Here is a 22,235-nt window from a genome sequence, read left to right as displayed (position 1 = left end):
AGGTATATTCCCACCAGAAATGCATGCACAGGTGTGCCAGAAGAATGCTGGTAGCACCTTAGGGAAAAGTGGAGATAGAGAAATACTAAATGGAGTCATTTTACCCAAGCTGCTAAACCATTAACATTAGGAAGGTGATGATTATGAAGGCATGAGGAAACAATTCTCTTTCTTATTTTAAGTAGCCGAGGAACTTAAACTTTTGAACTTCCCAGTCCTGCATCAATACCTGGATATACATCAGATGATTTGTGCATCAATGCTGAACATACCTCGGACCTGCAAATAACCTTCTCACTACCCCACCCCCCACTCAGGATTCAGACACCATGCTCCAGACCACCTGGCTCATCACGTAGACCACCAGACATCTGACTGACAACCATCCTGGACCAATCTGAGGGCTAAGAGTGCAGGACTGATCATTCTCAAGAACACGACTTTTACTGTGAGATCTGAACTTTACTTTCTTCTTTGGAACACGTCTGGGTTTTTGCCTAGCTGTGTTCTAAGTTTGCAAACTCTAAGACCCTTGAATAAATCTTTATCACTTATTTCTATACAAACAAGCTAACACCCAGAAGAAAAAAAAAACAACAACACACAAAAAATCCACCAAGAACAGAACAGATAGACTGTGGTATGTATGTATAACAGAATAATTATAGCAATGAAAATAAACAAACTACAACAATAGGCAATACCATCAATGGCTCTTACAATGTGGAGCAAAAGAAACCAGACACAAAGACTACGCACCATAAACTCTTTCCATTTACACACAGTCACGTGCTGCTCAACAGAGCTAACTTCCGAGAAACGCATCCTGAGGTGTCGTCGTTGTGCGGACACCACAGAGGGCACCAGTACAAACCTGGGTGGCACAGCCTGCTCCCCACCCGGCTCTATGGCACAGCCTATTTCTCTGTACGGAGGAAATGTAACTTTCCCTCTGCCTGTCTGGGTTCATGGCTAAGACGTCCCTATAGTAAAAGACAGATTAACAGGAGAAAAACAACATGCACACCTCTGTGCACATGACAGACGCTCAGAAAACTGAGCAAGCAGCCAAACGGCTAATGCTGCCACCTTAAACATGATCTTCAGCTGAAGACAAAAGGAGGTGGGAGGGGTAGGAGAGCCGGTTAGGGGAGGCCGCCAGGGAAAGCACAGTGAGTAGAGTAGGGCTGAAGTCCTTGTCTTCTGAACTGGTACAAATTTCTAGAGATAAAGTACCAGTAAGCAACACAAACTTTTCAGATCCATTATAATCTCGTGGGATCCTTAATTACCCCCAAAGTGCCTAGGCTGCAGGCGACTATGGTTGGAAAACAAGCAAATCTCGTCTACCTGTTGGACGGGGATTGATTAGGGATTAGGAAGGACCGCAAGGTGAGCTTCCGGGGTGCTAGTGATGCCCTGATACCTGATCTGTGAGGTGTATGGAATACCCACAGGATTGGTGCATTTTTCTGTCTATGTTTTAAACTTCTATAAACAATAAAAATATAAAATACTTTAACAAAAACATTAAATTTAGGTCATGGGCATATAGGTATTCAAAGCACTATTTCCTATAAATCTTCTGTTTGAAAATTATTAGTAAAATGTCAAAATAAAATCAAATTATGATAGGGGGCAGGGGATGAGAATGGGTAATTCTAGATCCTAAACCCACATGTTCTCAAAGGTACGTTTAACCACAAGCTAGATAACATTCTCTGTGGAGGGCCAAGCAGGACACCGCACGCCAAGGGAGTTGGAAGCAGGCCTCAGGTTCAGCACAGCTGCCCCAGGCCACGGACCACTGCCTGATAGATTGTTATAAGAAAAGAATGACTTGGCTGCTTGCTATGTCATTGTACTGAGAAGAAGCAGCGAATGTTCTTAAAAAGTAAAATGTACCTAGCCCCGCGGTTTGTCTTCCTCACACTCTGCTTCAAAGCTGGCTCAATACATACAGCCCGACTTCCCCAATACACAGGTCCCTCCTCTGCATCCCAGAGAAGGGACTCCACTGACCCGGCTCGGACTCTGTCTCTTTATTTCTCAATCCCCTGTCACCTTCCCTCGCACCATTATCTAGTTTGCATTAGACACTTTTTTTCTAATATAGAAAGGGTTGGCTACAAATCCACTAACACTATATAACCTCTGCTATGAGAAATTCTGTGATCACTGCTCATTACACAAATGTCTATCTTGGATCAAACATTTAGTCAAAATAAAGGACAAAGGTCTTCAGATCCTGCAGCAGCTACCCAGAAAAAAAAAAGAGGAGACTTTAATCTCATTACTGAACCCAGTAATATGGCATTTGCAGTGAAATGCTTGCCCCGAGGGTCTTCAGGTGCTTGGTTTCATTCTGTTGATTTTAAACTATTAGATCAGGCAGGTTGATGAAGAGTAAAGGTCGATATGTAATTCTAAATATTTGGAATATTTGGAATTAGGGAACAATTTTAAGTATAATTATTCTAATTTTAAAACTTCCGTCGTGCCTTTTAAAACTGGGAAACAACAGAGAAAACCTCACCTTTCCAACAAATGGAACTAGATGATGTTCGCACATGGAAAACATGTCTATGTCCTTCACGATCACCATCTCGTCGTGGTCTTCATCAAATATAGCATCATTTAGGACATCTGAAACCAGAGGCTTGCTTTAGTAACAGTGCCAATTTTATGAAAAGATACAGAGTAGAAAAACTAACAATCTCTATGGGTAAATAAACTGGCAATCATGTTAATCCTAACTAAAATATTAAGGGAATGCAAATTAAAAGTAGTTATTTTTCCCCCACCAAATTAGCAAAGTCTTTTTAAAAAAATGATGGAAAAAGTCCTGATGATACAGTATCACATAAAAATGCAGGGTTACACATACATTCACAGCCCGAGAGAGGGAGGGAGAGAAAGCAAGCACAACAAAAGAAGGAGTGGTCATTTCTGGGGCTAAAAACGAGAGGCTTTCACTCCCCTACATTTTCTTGTACCTGACACTTTCTCTCTAATGGGTGTGTAGAAAACCATATCTAAGGGGAAAAAAAAGAAAGAAAAAAATGTAGCCTTCTGAGGCCAGATCCAGACACCTCACCTCTGCTTTAATCCCCCAAGCAATTTTCTTCTCCTACAAAATTTCTAGCCGCAGTGTGCCAGCATGAGGCTTATTGGGGACAGCTGCCTTCCTGCCCTTCCTGAGGAAATAAATGCTGCATGCAGGGTTTGTGTGTGTGCTCAGCCAGGTTGGCTTTGGGTGATAAGCTGTGTTTTGTTTAATCTGTAGACTCTGGCACAAGTAGCCAGACATAAGACAGGCATTTAGAAACAAACCCCCGAAATAGCTTTATTTTGAAAAACTGCACTGATATCTGGAGAGCGTGGGAGACTGCATACACTCGACACCTAGCTGTGTGATTTCAAGGACTACCTAGGACGATGAGACAAGAGAGATGAGTGGGGCTTTGCAGCCACCTACAGCGATTCCCCCTCAGAAAGACGGGCTGCAGAGTGAGCCGCAGGGAAGGGGTGTACATGTTCACCCCACAGCCTGGACCTCAGCAGCCCCATCGCTGCTAGAACAGACGTGCACAGAGGTTGAGCCGTCATTTAGCCACAGTTAGCATCCCCCGAGTCAGGCTATTCAGAGACACACTTGTGCAGTAGGAACGTTGTTAGTGTGGTCAACAAAGTGAACACGGTGGGGTTTATTTCTTTTATGATCTTATTTATTATTTAGTTTTAGAGAGGGGGAAGGGAGGGAGAAAGAGAGGGAGAGAAACATGGATGTGTGAGAGATGCATTGATTGGTTGCCTCTTACTCGCCCCCAACCAGGGATCTGGCCAGCAACCCAGGCATGTGCCCTGACCGGGAATCGAACCAGTGACCCTTTGGTTCGCAGGCTGGCACTCAATCCACTGAGCCACACCGGCCAGGGCCATAGTGGGTTTTAGACATACACAGACCAACACGACACCCTAGTAAAGAGTGGCTGGGAAAATTCAGCGAGGAGAAGTCCTTCTGCCTTTCTTTAGGTAAACACTCGTTCTCCATATGCAGAGCGGTTTTCTGTTCTAAACACTCTGCCCTCGCCTTCAGTCATATTTCTGAAAGAAATCTAAAAATAGATCCTTAGTGCTGCTCCCCAGGGCATCCCCGATTTCTCCAAGATTTTCATGTAAATATTATTGCCATGCATAGCTTACTACAATCTTAGTTACACAAGGAATCTTCCTAAAAGTAAAAACAAACAAAACTATTTCTTAAAGAAAGAACAAAAGAGAAGTGGGAAGTACTCATTTGTTTTCTCTGGCAATGAATGAGAACACCCCCATTCTAAGCTCTGACAACAACCGCATGGCCCATGTTAATGGCGGGCCCTGGAATCAGGCTAAGCTAGCATCTGCTCCATCACTAACTAGCTTGGGCAAGGTACTCTGTAGCTCAGTCTTCTCAGCTGTAAAATGGGCACAAAAAAGTGCTCTAAGGACTAAACGAGATAATCGGCGTGTTTAGCACTATGAAGATAAGTGGTTGTTACTATTATAATTACAATTAAGATTGGGGCTTTTGCTAAATTGTGTGCCCCATGCACCCCATGTATATCAGAAGTTAAAAAGAAATAGCTTGCTTTTAAAAAACAGTCTATAGTAAAGAAAAAATAGTAACTTTGCAATGGAGAAACCTGGCAGACAGTGTCTTAACCATGTAATAAAGTTTAATTTCGCCAGTAATAAGACATATTTGATACTGTGTCGCTCCCGATGTGATGAGAAGGACATACCACCTCTGTGGTGTTCTCCTCCAAAATCCGTACCTGCAGTCTAGTCACAAGACAGATGGACAGATGTAAAGACATTCTACAAAATACCCAAATAAGTCCTCTCCAAACAACACGTGGGAAGACTGAGGAGCTGTCACAGGTTGCAGGAGACCAACATGACAACTAAATGCAATGAAGAAACTAATATCCTAATAAACTCCGTGGTTTAGGCAATAGTATTTGTGCCAATATTAATTTCTAAAGTGCTGATGACATTAAAGGCAGCTGGGAAGGAGTGTACGGAAACTCTCTGCACTATGTAATTATGCTCTAAGTCTAAAGTCACTTCGTCCAGGAGAGTGGGGCCCAACAGGGCAGACCGTGGAGGAGCAGAGCAAAGCCTCCATCCCCAGAAGGGCCTGGCCCCAGGGCTGGTGGAGAGCCGGGCAGCATCCCGGTTGAGCTGTTTTGCACTGAAAAAAGTTTCCTTCTTCTCTGTACCCTCCCCCAAAACAAACAAACAATTTCAAAATAAAAACTAAAAAAATAGGCAATATTTATCAGCTAGAATGTATAAACAACGGAGCACTACTCAGAATAACTACCAATACGTGTACTAACATGGCCGAATCTCCAACTCAGTGAAATAGCCCCATACACACCCAGAGAAAGACAATGTGTGAGATTCCAGGAAAGGCAAACATAGTGCTAGCAAGCAGGCAGATGGTTTACCGGGGACCAGAAAGGTGGGATGGAGGGCTGGCTATGAAAGAGTGACAGGACTTTCTTGGGTAATAGAAAAAAAATCTATACCTTCACCGCACTGGTGGCTATTCAACTGTATGCATGTGTCAAAACTCTAATTGCACACATAAGGTTGGTGAATTTTACTGAAGTTAGGTTACACTTAATAGAACAAGTTTCCAAAATAATTTTTAAAACACTGAGCATATTATGCAAATTTTTGTGTAAAGAGAGTGGAAAGGGGGAAGATATGAACATATACACATATGTAGGGTTATGTTAAAAAATACATAGGGTTATCTAAAAGAATAAATTAAAAAGCAAATAAAAAATTAAAAGCGCCCAGTACCCATAGAGGACCAATAGAACAGGAGGGAAGAGATATGGATGGAAGTGAGACATCTTCAAATATAATTTGTCATAGTTTTGACTTTGAAATAATGTAAATGTTGTTACATACTCAAAATTAGACACAAAACTAGTAACCCTTGTGTGTCTTAATGCTCTGGGTGGCAATGGAACGCTAATGTTGCCTATACCCCATTTCATTAAAACGAACCCAGACTATAAACTTGACCTAGCCAAATCATTTTTCTTCAACAATAATAAAGTTCCCCTGCTATATTTATGTTTTGCTTCAACATATCTGAAAGCTGCCATCTGTGACTAATAAGAGCAAAACACTATCACAGATTGTTTTAATTTCCTGCCTCTTATCAGCAGCAAGAAGGTAACCTTGGAGACAAGGATTTATGGCATTCTATTTCCTACTGTAGGTTACAACCCATAAAGAAAACCAAAGTAGACTCCAAAAGTGAAAGGTCTGTCTATGACAATGCCACACACACATGCACAAAGCATAAACGTGTTCCGTTCTCGCGTCACTAATGGCACCAAATGGCCCTGCCAGGCAGCCATCTCTCAAGGACCTAGATCCTTCCCAGCAGCACGGTAAGGCGGGCCCGGGTGTGACGGCCCAGCACCTCTTTCCGCAGCATCTGACACATGGGTTCTCAGACTCCCCCAGTGGGTTCATTAAAACCCGGGTCACTGGACCCCACCCACAGAGCATCTGATAGAGTAGGTCTGTCTCGGCCTGAGAATTTGCATTTCTAACAAGTCCCCAGAAGATGCTAATGCTCCTGGCTCAGGAACCACACTCTGAGGGACCCTGATTTGACATGTTTCATGGTTTGGGCTGCGACATCGAATTTTCACAGCTTCAAAATGCTTGTGCTCAAACAAAATAGATATTAAGAAACAGGTTTCTGCTGGGGTGGGGGAAGGTAAAAGGAAATTCTGGGGTATTCCCCACAAAAGAATGGTGTCTAGCAGAATTTCTTTTGAATGAGTGGCCACAGGAATTGGCACTATCTGGGCTGTTTGGTGATCAGCACAAGACCTTAGAGATCTCCAAGGGAACCAGGATTTCACGCCTGCTGCTTCTTCCTGGAAGGGCAGAGTCCAAACACGGTGGAAGAAGAGCAGGGACATTAACAGGCATCCATCTTCAGGGGGAGGAAAAAGAGAACGGGGTCTCCCTGCTGGTTTTAGAATTAAGAGAGAACAAGACACAAAAAGCAAAACCTAAAAAGGCATCAAGGCTCTTTGCTCTTGGCTGGAGCTAAGTCAACTCAAGTTGCTAATAAAGAGAAGCCCACCCCAGGTCTGAGTCACTGGCCCAAAGCCTCCCAACACGAGAGCCACGTCTACCAGCAAATGGAACTTATTTCATCCCACCTCTTGGCGCCCCTGTTATATGTGCTCATTTCTTCCCACCTTGGAAGAAAGCATTGCAGCTTAAGGCTTTGGAGTTCCACATAGCGTCCTGTACGTCACGTACAGAGCTGGAGTTAAACATAGATCTTCCATTTCATCCAATTAATGTGTCAGTCTTTACCCTGTGATTACTTCCTTAAAATAGATTTAAATAAGGGACTCCAAACAAACTCATGTGGCCAAGAGAACATGAGAATTCTTACTGCAGCATTATGGATAATATAGCAAATATCAGGACCTTAAATGTGCATCAGAAAAGTGATTACACCGTTTAGGAAGAGCCAGACAATAAAATACAAGCCAGCAGTGAAAGCGAGTGAATCGGAGCTGCGTTTACAGTTTTCTGAAACAATGTCCAATGGAAAGAGCACGTGTCAGAAGCAGTAACAGGTATACACAGTACAACCCATTTAAATGAAGTGGGATAAACACTGCATGTTGCTTGTGGACACACACATACATGCAAGTATAAAAGTAAGCACGAGAGCTAGCGATCAAACTTGGAATAGTGGTTAACTCTGTGGATGGCAGGTAACAGCATCTGTATTTTTTTAAAGCAATATAGCAAGCTATTAAGATTTGTTAAAACTGGATAAATGTTGATTAAACTAGTTCTTCATACTTTTTCTTGCATATTTGAGTCTTTTCATTAATTAAAATTTTTAATTGCAGTACATACACATGCTGGTGTTTTCTCTTTTTCCCTGAGAAAAAAGCAAGACACTGGGGCTACCTTTGCACAGAAGGACAGGGGCTGGAGGGGATGGCACTGGACGGTCACAGCCTGCTTCTTGCAGCCCCTCAAACTGCTTCAGAAACCTCCCTAAATAAACAGTCTGCAAATAAAACACCAGCTTCTGCCCTGAGGGTGGTGTTAAAACTTTTTGCTTTCAACCTCCTGTTTGGAAAAATTTGTCCTAGGAGTAAGAGCAACAGCAATGTTAAAACCAGTTAAAAAAGAGGGAAGAAAATCGCTATCTCTGCTTTCATTTCCATCATGAAGATTTACCTTTTGTTATCACTTCCAATACTTTTTGCACTTAAGACAAAGCTAACGTTTGTAAAACTTGGTCAAAATGAGCATGAACCCACAGACCAACTGCGCTAAACATTCCACAGACTAACACAATGGCAGAAACCAAGATGGGTTCCGACAACTGTCTCCACCACCTGCTGAAGGAGGCAAAAGCTGCGGCGGGGCTTCGACACGCTCCGTGAACTTACTTCATAAACTGCAAGTGTGTCCGCGGGAAAGATCCACTGCATTGCAAAGAAGGTAAAAATTTGGTTACTCTGGAAATTTCCATTCCTGCCATCCTTGGCAAATAAATTCCCATGTTGCTTTTAAATAATTAAAATGTAGGTAAGACAACATGGATGAACCCTGAGGGTACTATGCTAAGTGAAACAGGTAAGCCAGAAGGGGAAAGACGGCATGATCTCACTTATATGCAGAGTCTTAAAAAGCCAACTCCTAGAAACAGAGCGGAGTGGTGGTTACAAGGGGCTGGGAGGATGGAGGAGATGGGCAGGTGGTCAAAGAACACAAACTTACAGTTAGAAGATGAATAAATTCTGGGGATTTAATGCACAGCTTCTTAATTATAGTTAGCAATGTTGTATTACATACTTAAAAGTTGCTAAGAGAGTAGAACTTACATGTTTTCACCACAAAAAAGAAATGGTAATTATGTAATGTAATAAAGGTGTTAGCCAATGGTATGATGGTCATCATTTTGCGATAGTAAGTGTATCAAATCAATAGATTGTACACCTTAAACTTAATGCTGCATGACAATTATATCTCAATAAAGCTAGAAAAAATTTATAGCTCAGACAATTGAAATAAATGTACTGGCTGCCCTCAGAATAGTGACAGGCGTGTTTCACTCAGCAAATACAGTGCTAGTGAGCTACTCCCATCCTCTCTGCTGGCCTTGTCATCAATGTGACATCCATTGGCGAGGGACAAGGTTTTGCATATGAAGTTATAGTTATTAAATAAGGCTTCCCCCTGATTACAGCAGTAATGTTCATTGTAGTTTATTTATAAGATAATGAAATACAGAAATGAAAAAAAAGCACATACATTCTCTCTACACAGGCACGGTTACTTAACCGGCTCTCAGGGAACCACATGCACAATGGCACAAGTAGAATGGTCAAGTACAGGGGGATGGATTAGGAGTTCAGAGACCTGCGTTCTCATTTGAGCTGTGTGCAGACTGTGACCTGGGCCAGAGGGTCCTCCCAGTAACTGAACAGTTTTGGAAACAGAGTTTAATTGAACTCCCAGGTTCCTGGCTTGCACAGCTTAGGGTATTGGAAATCGATACCAAATTTTAGCCGTTACCCACCCACCCTCGCTGGTCAGCCTTTGAGATGTGCATCCTCGTGGCCAGTGGCTTTCCATACTGAGGTAGGGAAAAACACCCATTTTAAACTGTTCAGATTTATTCATTGATAAGACTGAAGGCTGCCAAAGGACTCCCATCCCAGTCTCAGTCTACTACTCTGAAAATTTGTGGTAGACCAGAATTAGAGCCTTAGAAGGCTATCTAAGGAAGGAAACAAAGTGTATATTCATGGAATCGTTAAAAACAAAAACCCATGCATACTTGCCAAATTTAGTTTTTTAATTGGATAATTGTGTATATCTTTCACAATCCAGCTGTGAAACTGAAAATGGAATTTACAGAACAGATGGCAATAACAAGGTCTGGTTCACAGCAGTCCTAAAGAAAGAACACACCAATCTGATAAATTATGCACTTGCTTCAAAAGCCTTTAACGGACTCACCCCTTACCATTCCACATTCACTTATGCCATGAGATTTCACAGAGATTAACATTACAGGCCCGTCTGTAATTCTCTCTGATGAGTGCGTACCAATGAGGTGTGCCGGCCACCATCATCAGTGGAAAGTGATGACCGGGGAAGGATGATCTTGTAGAACAGTGGCTCCCAAGTATGGCCAGCCTTAGGGAGCCTGGGAAACTACAGGTTTCGAAGCCACCCCGAGAAATTCTGACTCACTGGGGGAGAACCCAGGACTTCAGCTTCTAAAAACCCAAGCAATTCTGACGGCCAATCAGGATGGGGGCATAGGTTCCAGAGAGAGAACGAGCATTGACAATGGACCCCCAACCGGCCCTAATTGCCTGCTTAGCAAGGCCAAACAGTGGGCAATATAATTCCTCGCCATGAACCCTCACTACAGTCACCAAATCAGAGGGTGACAATTTGTGCAGAATACTATGAGGTCTGCGTACCCATTGAAAAGTAGGAGGCTTGGCACAGAGACTGAGGCTGGGAGTGGGGGTGACAATGGGAGAGAAGGGGAGGAAGCTGGAGCCAGCTTTCCCCAGAGCAGGCAGCAGAAAGGAACCAGTGAAAAGTAAAAGAAGGAAGACCTGGGGGGGGGGGGGGGGGGGGGGAGGGGGACATTTGTAATAGTGTCAACAATAGAAATAAAGGGAAAAAAGCATTAAAAAGAAAGCTGTAGCTCCTACTTTGCAACAGGTTTTCTACGTTGGTCATTGGGAACAACCAAGGCGGGAGTAGTACTGTAAATTGAGCAATGACATAAATATACATGTGTATACCTGAAACCTATATAATCTTGTTAACCAATGTCACCCGATTGATTCAATAAAAATTATAGAAAAAAGAGAGAGGGAAGTCAGGGATTTGAAACTCAAAAAACAAAACAAACAACAAAAAAACCCGTGAATCAGAAGAGCCACATTTGGAACACTTTCTGCTACTGGTCAGTATTTTTAGATAGTTAGAACTGGATCCTAAGCCTAATGTGGGCTTGATTCTGGAAAGTAAATCTTTTCACAACTGCCTCAGCGCACAGAATCTTTTTAAAAATAGATACTCTCTAAAGTCTTTTGTCTGCGTGGTTGCACACTACGCTTAGATGTTCCAGTATCTAACACGGCCACAGCAGTCTTGATAACGAAAGTCGTTTTTCCCCCTTTAGAAACATAACCAGGATCACCATGACCAACAGGTCTCAAGCTATCTTGTGTGCCGATGAACATTCCCTTTGTTTCATATCTGAATGCTGTACATTTATTTCAGACTGTATGTTGTGTTTGTATATTTATGCTTTGATTCATGGTAGCTTCTCATATGATAGAATTGATGTGCCTTGAACACAAATATAAATAAAAAGGAATGGCTGGATAATAATAATAATAATAATAATAATAATAATAATAATAATAATAAACTTGCTGCTATCAGGATTTTGATATACCTATTTCCAGAAGTGGAATCACTTGGTCATAAGGCAGTTCCGTTTGTAATTTTCTGAGGTACATCTACACTGCTTTCCATCAACCTGCATTCCCACCAGCAGCGCACAAGGGATCCCTTTTCTCCACATCCTCACCAACGCTTGTTGTTTGTTGATTTATTGATAATAGCCTTTCTGACAGGTGTGAGGTGATATCTTTTTTAAAAATATTTTATTTATTTATTTTTAGAGAAAGGGGAGGGGAGGGAGAAAGGGAGGGAGAGAAACAACAACGTGTAGTCGCCTTTTGTGTGTCCCCAACCAGGGACCTGGCACGCAACCCTTTGGTTCCCAGGCCAGCGCTCAGTCCACTGAGCCACACCAGCAGGGTGTGAGGTGATAACTTACTGTAGTTTCATTTTGCATTTCTCTAATGATTTGTGATGGAAGCATCTTTTCACATGTCCAGGGGCCACCTTATGTTCTCTTTGGAGAAGTGTCTATTCAGGTCCTTTGCCCATTTTTTAATTGGATTTTTGGTGTGGAGTTGAATAAGTTCTTTATAAATTTTGGATATTAACCCCTTATCAGATGTATCACTGGCAGAGATGGTCTCCTATTCCGTGGGTTGTCTTTTCATTTTGTTGATGGTTTCCTTTGCTGTGCAAAAACTTTTTAGTTTGATGTAGTTCCATTTGTTCATTTATTTTTTTGTTTCCCTTGCTTCATAGTTTTTTTAAAGTATGTACAGAAAGAATATAAAAGTTTTTCTAAATTTAATGTAGGTAAGCTTGCAGTCTTCACTTCCCAAATATGATTTATAGTTTTGGCTCCTTCACATATTTGCCTTTTCAGTTTTAAGATGTCAATTTTATCATCAAAATGGATCACTTTTTAAACTGTAAAAAAGTACTTAACATAGGCAGAAATAAAAAGCATTTTGAAATTAGTTGAGGTCAATGTACTTCTACTCTTTGGAATTAGTTTAGCTAAATAAATCTGGTGCTTTGGTTGACCAGGAATAGGTGATAAGTAGATAAGCAAAATTTACTCATTAGGCTTGGATCTGGGGTAGATTTCAAACCTTCACCACCCTGACACATATCAGTTACTACACAAAAAGTCAAACTCAATGTCCAATCCAGAGCCTCAAAGGAAAGAGTTCAGTTCCCAAGAGAACAGAGATAGCTTAATGTAAAACTTTATCTAGAGTTACATGGGCATTAAATTAATGCTGTGAAACAATACACTGAGGATTTACAGAAACATCTGGAAGTTCCTTCTAATGAACATATAAATGGAGCCCTGGAAAGCTTTTTACATCACCTGGTTTATGGCCTTATAACTTTAATGAACCAAATGAAAACTGACTCTCCCAAATCCCATCCTTCATCTCTAGATAACATAAAATGTATTGATTTTATGTGTCTATATTTCTTAAGCCACACTTAAGAAAATCGCCTCTGAGCTAGTAGTTTCGGATGTGTCTCTCTTCACTTGGTACATGAAACTCCAGCAGATTTGGTATGGCATTTATCATCTAGTCCTGCCCTGCCCTGATCTTTCAAGCAACCAAATATGGGATCCTCAACATGTTCTGTGTCAATAAAATTAGCTGTGGAGTTAGCACATTCAATGAAGACCCGTCTTTTCCTTTGTTACACTGGATATCTAAAGGCCATTTCGATTGGATTTAGAAGATGAAGAAGCATAGACATTTCCTGGCCCAAATCTCTTTAGAGATGTGGAAGAGAGACTAAGATCATGGAGAGACTGGCTGTTGACTGCAGAGCACTGCCTCTTGCCTTGGTGGTGGCATCCGCTGGACTTGGGGTAGTCAAAATACCGTGGGAGGTGCTACTTGAAGGTGTTACAGCAGTTATTTGATTTGAGTAAATCTTCATGGGTAGGAGCAGAGCCAAAGGCTGCAGCCCCTATCCAGGCCTGGCTGTTTAGTTCCACCCAAGTCCACTCCCTGGGTTTGTGGTACATCTCATGGAACACCGGGTACAGGGTGCATCCCTGGCTCCCAGCGGGCACAGGCAAGGTCAGCAGCAAATTTTATTAACCAGAATAATACTTGGTTATGAAAGTGATTCATGCTAAATAAATTCTGATTATTTTTATTAGATAATTTCTCACCTATATACTTAAACTTGTAGCCTGTCTACTGTCTATTAATTAAACTTTTTAATACATATATATTATATATATATGTATAAAATTCTTGTTTTCTATTGCATGCAAATTGAAAGAAAAAGATGTACCATTTCTTTGCTGTATGTTGGATTATGTAGAAAATGTTTGTGAACAATTCACAAATAAGATGAATAAAATTCATGTAGGTAATTTGTGTAGTATCTTGACATTTGTTATTAATATGTAAAAGTTCACTTCCAAATAACACTACCAAAATGCTAGATTTGATGTGTGCTCAATCTGAACAAGAGTTGATTGACACCTGTAAAATCTGTTTCAAACACTCTTCTTGTGCCCTGTCTGGGTAGCTTAGTTGGTTAGAGCATTGTCCTGACACACCAAGGTTGCAGGTTCAATCCCCTGCCAGGGCACATATAAGAAGCAACCACGAAATACAATCAATGTATGTCTCTCTCTCTCAAATCAATCAATAAAATTAAAAAATATATATACTCTTCTTGTAAGGGAATACAGAAATTTAAAAAATTAAAAAAAAAAAAAAAGGTTGTACCCATATCCTAGAAAAGCCATTTAAGAAACCAGTTGGGTCCTACATCCAACTCACTAGAAGTCAGCTTCATGGATAACATGGTCGAGTCTCCACAGGAGTTCCTGTACTAGTAGTTTCTGAGATGGACACAAATATATCAAACTGTGACCTCAAAAAATGTAAGATCTTAGGAAATGAGAGGTTTATGTGTAAAAATATTTGGAGAATGACTGGAACCTAAACTACAAAAGCAATAGTTTATCTAAAGGAACATTTATGAGCTAAGAGAATCAATATGGCCGTACTGAAGATAAAGATTTGGCCCAGCCCTCAGGGATGAATAGGAGGAGAGGAAGAAAGGGTTTTCTAGGGGGAGATAAGGAAGAGATACCATGTAAGATAAAATACAGAAATGGGAAACATCAGCCAGAAACCAGATTCCCTTCTATTTTACAGCATTTTTCAAATTAAATGTTACCTTAAGTTCATGACCTCTTTCAAGCCCTGCCACACTCTGCATTAGTTAAAGGTTACCCCCATTTTGCAGATGAGGAAACTTGATGCTCTATTTGAAAACATTAAGTTCTGCTGAGGAAAAGTCAACTAGTCACTGTAAGAGCTGAATTTTGACCCCTGCCCTCCGACTTCCAGATCAGAGGCTGGTTCCCTCCAGCCTACCAAAGAATGGACTGAAGGGGAGAGCCCTGAAGGAGGGAACCTGGAGTTACCGCAGTAGCAGTCGGCCAGGAGGTGAGGAGGCCTAACGTCAGTGACAGCAAAGGAGATGAAGAGAGGAAATCCTGTTTGTTAAAACAAAAGTAAAATTACTTAGGAAGGTGGGGGTTAAGAGAGGAGAGAGTTCAGGGGGGCAGACGGAGAGAACAGCCAGAGGCTGCGAGGGCACAGAGTTGCTGTGCATCAGTCGCAAAATACTGTTTTATCAACTATTTTATTTGGTTTATATGAGGAAAACTTAAGTAGTGTAATGCTACTTTGACATTTACTTTTGGAGAACAAACTGGAACAGTTTCAAAGGAAAAAAGAATCCCATTCAACCTTCAAACTAATAAAAGGGTCTTTTTTAAAGAAGGAGCTTCTCTCTAGAAATTTATCCTAGGAAATCAGTCAAGAATTGCCTCTCAAACCAACCAGAGTCTTTAAATCCTCAACATCCAAGCGTTTTGTGCCTTCTGGTTGTGGTACAGCATCAAGGAAATAGCATTCCCACTAAAAACCGTTTCCCCTGAATTTAATTAAGTCTTTAGACATAATTTCCAATTCTAGGAATAGGAGGGCTAGAGAAACAGGTTAAATGGAAACAAGAAGAAAGCAACCAGACAAATCCCAAAGGTGAGTCATCTTAAAGGACAACCGATGATCTCTCTTCGGTTGAACAAGCAGAAACTCTCTGGGTTAAAATCTAACAATAACATACAAATGTATGGGCCCCAAGTGGGTCCTGGTTTGAACAAATCATGAGTGAAAAAAAAAACTATGTAGGACAACTAGAGAAGGAATATAGATTAGGTATTAAATGATTTGAAGGAACCAGTAGTTAATTTTACTAAGCATAGTGTCAGTGGTTAAGAAGAAAAACCCTTCCTAGGATGACATTTTACATCTGAATACGCATTTCTGATTTGCTCCTGGTAAAAGGGAATATGCCAAAATGGCAAAATGTTCACTTTGAATCTAAGCAGTAAGTATATAGCTGTCCATTACATAATGTTGTCATGTTTGTGTTTGAAAATCTTACATTATAGAAAGTCAAAGTGAAGTAAAATGTCATGATGCTAACCAAGACTATTTGTTTTCTTGGTATTATTGTTCTACCACCTACCTCAACAGGTCCTCTTCTAGTTGAGATGAGGCCTTACTAACACACTAAACCTCACACGCAAGTATACCTGTTTATTCTTCTAATAGATGTGTCTACCATATTCCTGAGGTGAAGAATCTCTGAATAAAGGCTTTGTCTAATCAAAGGGGCCATGGGTTAGAAGACCACATACCCTAAAGGGCATACAAATGAAGAACCTTTTCAAAAATCAGCATCACTAGAAAAACAAGAGACCTGTTACCATAGAAACTATTTAGGTGGCTTGAGTGTTTCAAAGGAAAGCAGCACCTCTATCAAGGAAAAAAGTCTGAGGTCCTTGCCAGGCCTTACATCTGAGCTGCTGAAAGTCTACAGCGCAAGCAATGAGACAATACTGCCCGGCCTGCCCTTACTGGAGACCTCAGCATGACAATTCAACTCCTAGTCCAACTGCCTCTCCCTGTAGACCAGATCCCTAAAAGTCTTGAAGTCACTTGTCCAGAGCCATAAACTAGTTGGTGGGGATGCTGTGACTAGTCCAGACTAGCTGTTCTTCCCGTTACATCAGGATGAATCTTTGCTGACACACTAACATAGTTTAAGAAACACCAAATGAACCTCAGAATCATATCAGTGAACAGAATTCCTAACACACCAAATGCGAAGCTGAAACACTTGTGTCACCCTTTTTCTAAGCTGCTTCACTTGTAAAGGACCCTGCCTTCAAAAAGCTCCATGAATTGTGGTGAAAGGGAAACAGAAAGAAAGAGGTGATATTAAAATGGACGGAAAAACAGCAGGGATAAGCCTGGCTTCCACTGAGGCAAACCCTGAAGTTACTGACAGCTGGAGGCTGTTTGCTAACTACTTGTGGCTGAAAGGCAAATCGTTTCTGATAGGCATTCAGAGTGGCACACCTCCATGGCTACCTGTGAGCTACAGCAGCTCTACCTTAAAGCATTCTGGAGTTCAGCAAGGTCCTCACTGAGTTTAGAGCCTCTCAGTTGAAGTCCAGCACTCAGTGCCTTCAACACCACTCACAAACATCTTACTACAAGTGCATAAACTATGCAACAGGTATCGCTGTATTTGAAGCTATTTCAGGGAGGAATGCATGCATTGTTTGGGGCATTTGGCAATGGCTTCTGTTGAACTGGGCTCTGATTCCTACTTAGAACAAATAAAAACTAATACATGCACATAAAACACATCATGCCTCACAGCAAGAGCCATGTGGTCTTGGAAGAGTGCTTCACTGAAACAGCATGTGGACCAGAACCGATCAAGAGCCAATTGCCTCACCTAAACCTGTTCACAGAGCTCTAGATACGCAGTAGCTGTTGAGGAATTGGGAGAGGGAGGATTCTCTCAAGATTAGCAATCCAAACCCAAAAAGATAGTACCGAAAGATTAGAGGAAGAGAGGAGATAATAAAGACCAAATAATGCAGAACAGCCTCAGATAGGACTTCTGCTTCAGTCTCCAGCTCCAGTGTAGGGATGAGACAGCGGTTTTGCAAGACACTATGCACTAAACTAAAATACTAAACTGCCCCAATGAGGAGATGGTGATGGAAAAACAGGAACAAAATGCAGGCAAGGAACATAGTAAAACTTCACAGCCACACGGAGGGAAGACAAGAGAAACTCAGTGAAGTGTTTTCAAAAGAAAGTAACCTATTCAATTTTAGTAAAATCAGACTGGCACCAAAGATTGAAGCAGGGGAAGCTGGGAGGCAAGGTAGCTAGTTGAGAAGTTACTGTATTTTAGGGGAGAGACGATGAAGAGGCAGAACAAAAGAAGATAAGATAGTCTGAAGATATTTGAAGTACAAGAGTTAAGATTTAGAGTCAGGGTAACCAAGGGGATTCACAAGAAGAAAAAAAAACTCTCAGATAAAACAAGGGCCCAGATTGCTCAACCAACTGGCAATGTGTGTTCAATTCAAGTTCATCAGAAAGGCTAACTGGCCAGAATGGGCTTTAAAACATCGGGGAAAGAAGCCAGCCCTCATGCCGTCCATGCTGATCTTTAAAAAGTTTAAAATAAACCTAATTGCTTTTGAAAGCTCCATTTAATTTTAACTTTATGATACAGACAAGTATGAATATTACTGTATTCTCTTTATTCCAGAACACTTAGACCATAATCTTCTCTAAACCAACATGGACTATTTCTGTTAAAAAATTTTTTTTCCTTCTACATTCAGTTCAAACACTACCTCTTCCATAGTCATCTTTGGTTTCAAGTCTTCCTGGCAGACACTTCTGGTCCCTGCTAGCACAGACTGCAGGCTCCTTGAAGGCCAAGACCTGTCCAACGGCTTTGTTTCCCCTTTAATAGCTGATACAGGGTCACTCACAGAGCTGGTGTTTGATAAATACACACACAGTTAGTACATCTTCAAGTCTAAGGATTTCTTAAAATAAGAAAATAGAAATACAATAGATGTAAATTTAAGAATATACAACATTTGACCCGGCTGTGTGGGTCGATTGGTTGGAATGTCGTCTCATGTACCAAAAGGTTGTAGTTCTGATTCCCAGTCAGAGCACATATCTAGGTTGCAAGTTTGAACTTGGTCGGGTGCATATGGGAGGCAACAAATCGATGTTTCTCTCTCACATCAGTATTTCTCTCTCAAATCAATAAACTATCTTTGGGTGAGGGTCATACATATGCAACATTCTACAGAATGAATTACATTCTCTACAAGGACCAAACAGGTCTCTTCTAACTTCAAAATGATGTTCATGATAAGCCTTGAAGACATTGTGCTAAGTGAAATAAGCCGGTCACGAAGGACAAATATGGCACATTCCTACTCATATGAGGTACCCAGAACAGTCAAATGCACATGGAAAGTAGAATAGTGGACAGCAAGAGCTAGGGAGAAAGGCGGATAAGGGTGCTATTGGTTAATGCGTTTCGGTCTGGGATGATGAAAACCTACTGGAGACGGGTGGTGGTGATGGCTGCACAACAATGTGAACACACTTAATGCCAATACACCACTTAAAATGGCACATTTTCTGTTACGTGCACTTTGCCACAATAAAAAGCTAACGGAAAAGAACTCACAACTTTCAACAACGTGCACTTTGACACAGTTGCAAATCTACAGTAGGGAGCACAATTCAGATATGTTAGCACTGATGGAACTTAATTATGTTGTATTATGTTTGCCTAACTGTTCAAAAAAGAGTCAAAATAAATGTGTATCTCTGAAATATATATACAACTGTAGTTACAGGTAATATTACTTTAAATGAAGGGAAAAAATAAGAATTTATAACTACATTTAACAAAAAGTAACAAGTCCTAAAAACATATTTAAAATGGAACTGAAAAGTTTCCAAACAGTAACATCATTAAAACAGACTTTCATTTATAAAGTATAAATGACCACAACCTAATTATATGTGCTTAGACAAAATACATAAAATTTTGGTTTTCAAATATCTCCTTCAAAAGAGTATGGGAAAGGTTTGTTAGTTATTAATCTACCTTACAACTGAATGTAGTTTAGCTAAATTTTTTTGCAATTATTCATGAATTCCTCTGATCAAAAGTTTGTGAAACATCTTAAGTAAGGATATGAAGAAATGCCTCAAAATTAAAACTACTTGGCTTTCTCTTTGCTAGAAATCAGGAAGAAAAGCAAAATTCCTACGTCTTATGAGTCTTACATACTACTTGGTTCTTCACATGAAATTCCAACACAAGCACCTACAACCTGAGGGGGCACGATGTCTGTTAGAACAGGGATGCTGGTCACACACACCTGAGTTCCGCGCTGTGACATCTGGCAAGTGACTTAACCCGAGCTCCTCAGTTTCCACCTCATTCAAATGTGAATGAACGCCAAGTTGACAGGAGGACCACATGAGGTCACATGTGCACAACCTGGCCTGCCTTCCCAGACACGTGGTTCCCACACCCTTCTCTCTGACACCTAGGGCTTTCATTCACTGGCACCCAGCATGTTGCCACCTTAAAACACACCAACGGGAAACTCACTTGATCCGGACAGGAAAAAATACCTCAAAATTGTTTTGTGTCCTATAATCTGTTAAATCACTCCCTAAAGGCCTACAATCTGACTTGTGACCACTGTAAGCTATTGAAACTACTAACATCACCTTCAGATCAGATCTAGTACTCAGTGCTAACATGTACAAATATCTATAGCACTTCGTATACTCTGGGCATTTCTCTTGGCACTTTATGTGTATGAACTCACTTGATCCTCACAATAACCCTGTAAGATAGATAAGTAACTGTACCATTAACGGCCCCATTTTACAGATGAGGCCACTGAGGCACAGCTGTGACAGGATCTGAAGCCAGGCATTCTGGCTCAAGCCTGCTATCTCTCATACCTCTTCCTCTTGTTCTTTGTCCCTTTTATAAAACCAACTTTGCCAACACTTACACCCTTGGCTCTCCTGAGTCTCAGAGACCCCCACCCCCGCAGGGCTGTCTCTGCTGCTGCTTCTCCCCCCACCTTACTATCTGAATATCTGAATGCAGGCATTTCCTAAAGCTTAGGCCACCTGCCTCCTCCTCTCACTCCTGCCTTCACCCTCAGCTTTATAATTCACAAATTTAAATCTCTAGCCCTAAACCATCACGCCATCTCTTGGCCTGTTTAAGTCGCTCCCTTTTCCTCTGTGCACGTGTCAATTCCAATCATCCATATTGGAAAATCTGTGTAGTTGCTTTCAGTACATAACGAAACACCCCAGAATTTAGTGTTGTACAACTGTTTTACGATGTCGTTGGACTCTGTTGGTCAGGAATTCCCACAGAGCACAGGGGATACGCCTGGCCTCTACTCCGCAGTGTCTGGGGTCTCAGTGGGGACAACAGGTCAGCTGTGGGCTGCAATCACCTGGAGGAGTCTTTACTCACACGTCTAAAGCTTGACGCTACCTGTCGGGTGGAACCTCATCTACAGCAATCTGCCAGAACACCCACCTGTGGCCTCTCCGTGTGGTAGAGCGACCTCACTGCACAGCACCTCCAGAGCAACTGGACTTTCTACATGGTGGCTCGGGCTCCAGAATGTCCCACATCCTTAAAACACTTTCCAAGGACTCCAATCCCACAGTTCTGGAATTGTGGAAGGCATTCCAGAACTAAAGGAAGGAATATGTCAAGCAGCAGGTGATTTTTTGCATGCCTTCTTATTTCTTGTAAGAGCCCAGGCAAAGCAAGTATTACCACCCCTCACAAAAAGGGGAAAATGACAAGTTTAGAGACATGCCGGTAACTATGCAGATTATCAAGTGGCAAGGTCACAGGCAAATTCAGTCTCCTTCTATAAGGGAAACATTTTTCCAATGTGGAAGAGGTGAAACAAAAAATGGCAGAAACACTAAAAGGCATCAAAATGGACAAGTTCAAAAACAGTTTCGAGCAGTGGGAAAAGTGTCTCGATAGGTGTACTGCATCAAGTGGAGAGTACTTTGAAGGTGATTGAAGTTTAAGCATGTAAGAATAAATAAATATATAATTTCTTATAAGTAAATGTCAGGGTTTTGGGTCCTCCCTTGTTTATGTTTCTCCATTCTACTTTTTATCCAATCCCGGAGATTTCCTCACTTTGCCTATCCCTTAACCCACCACCGATGAATTTCATGTAACCCTCTTTACATCTCTTCCTTTGACTTTGATATAGAAAATAAGCTTCAAAACTGCCATTCTCTGGAGAATTCTCTGGAGAATTCATTGAGATTCTGCTTCCCAGCAGTTGCCATCAACTTGGCTTAAATAAGCTCATAAAAATTCTCAAAAAAGAAAAAAATATATATCTGATCCGAGATCACCCTGGGATGCCAGATTCAAAAGATGGCCAGTTTGGGGGCAGGGTGACTGTGCCTCTTCTGGCCTCCCTCCCAGCCCACAGGCTACAGCCCAGTGGTGAAGAGTAACGGGGAGCACAGTGAACCCCGTGACCAGGTACACAGTGGGCAGTGAGGGACAGGTGCACCAGGCACCTTTGCAGAAAAGCTACAGTGCAGGGGGAACTGGCACACTCCCAGAAGAGCAGAAGTTACTATCAACCCACTCAGGAGGAGCTGAAAAAATAATAACAACTTGGGGAATGTAAAATACCAAGTTATTTTACTTTTTATAACACTCAGGCAACACTATGAACCAAGAATTAATATGAAAAGATATAAGCTGGC

The 22,235-nt window shown here is 41.4% G+C and overlaps 1 protein-coding gene across 1 annotated transcript in view; it reads right to left on the bottom strand.

Annotated features, from left to right (window-relative positions):
* GCH1 (GTP cyclohydrolase 1) overlaps positions 1–22,235 on the bottom strand; it is a 38,495-nt gene that overhangs the window by 12,743 nt on the left and 3,517 nt on the right. The window contains exon 2 of the mRNA XM_037155620.2: positions 2,537–2,646. Coding sequence (XP_037011515.2) covers positions 2,537–2,646 — 110 coding nt within the window. The remainder of the gene's footprint in view (positions 1–2,536; positions 2,647–22,235) is intronic.

Source organism: Artibeus jamaicensis, unplaced genomic scaffold (assembly GCF_021234435.1).
Source record: "Artibeus jamaicensis isolate MK-2021 breed Jamaican fruit bat unplaced genomic scaffold, CSHL_Jam_final contig_548, whole genome shotgun sequence".
Taxonomy (NCBI): Eukaryota; Metazoa; Chordata; class Mammalia; order Chiroptera; family Phyllostomidae; genus Artibeus; species Artibeus jamaicensis.
This window is presented reverse-complemented; position numbering and strand designations above follow the sequence as displayed.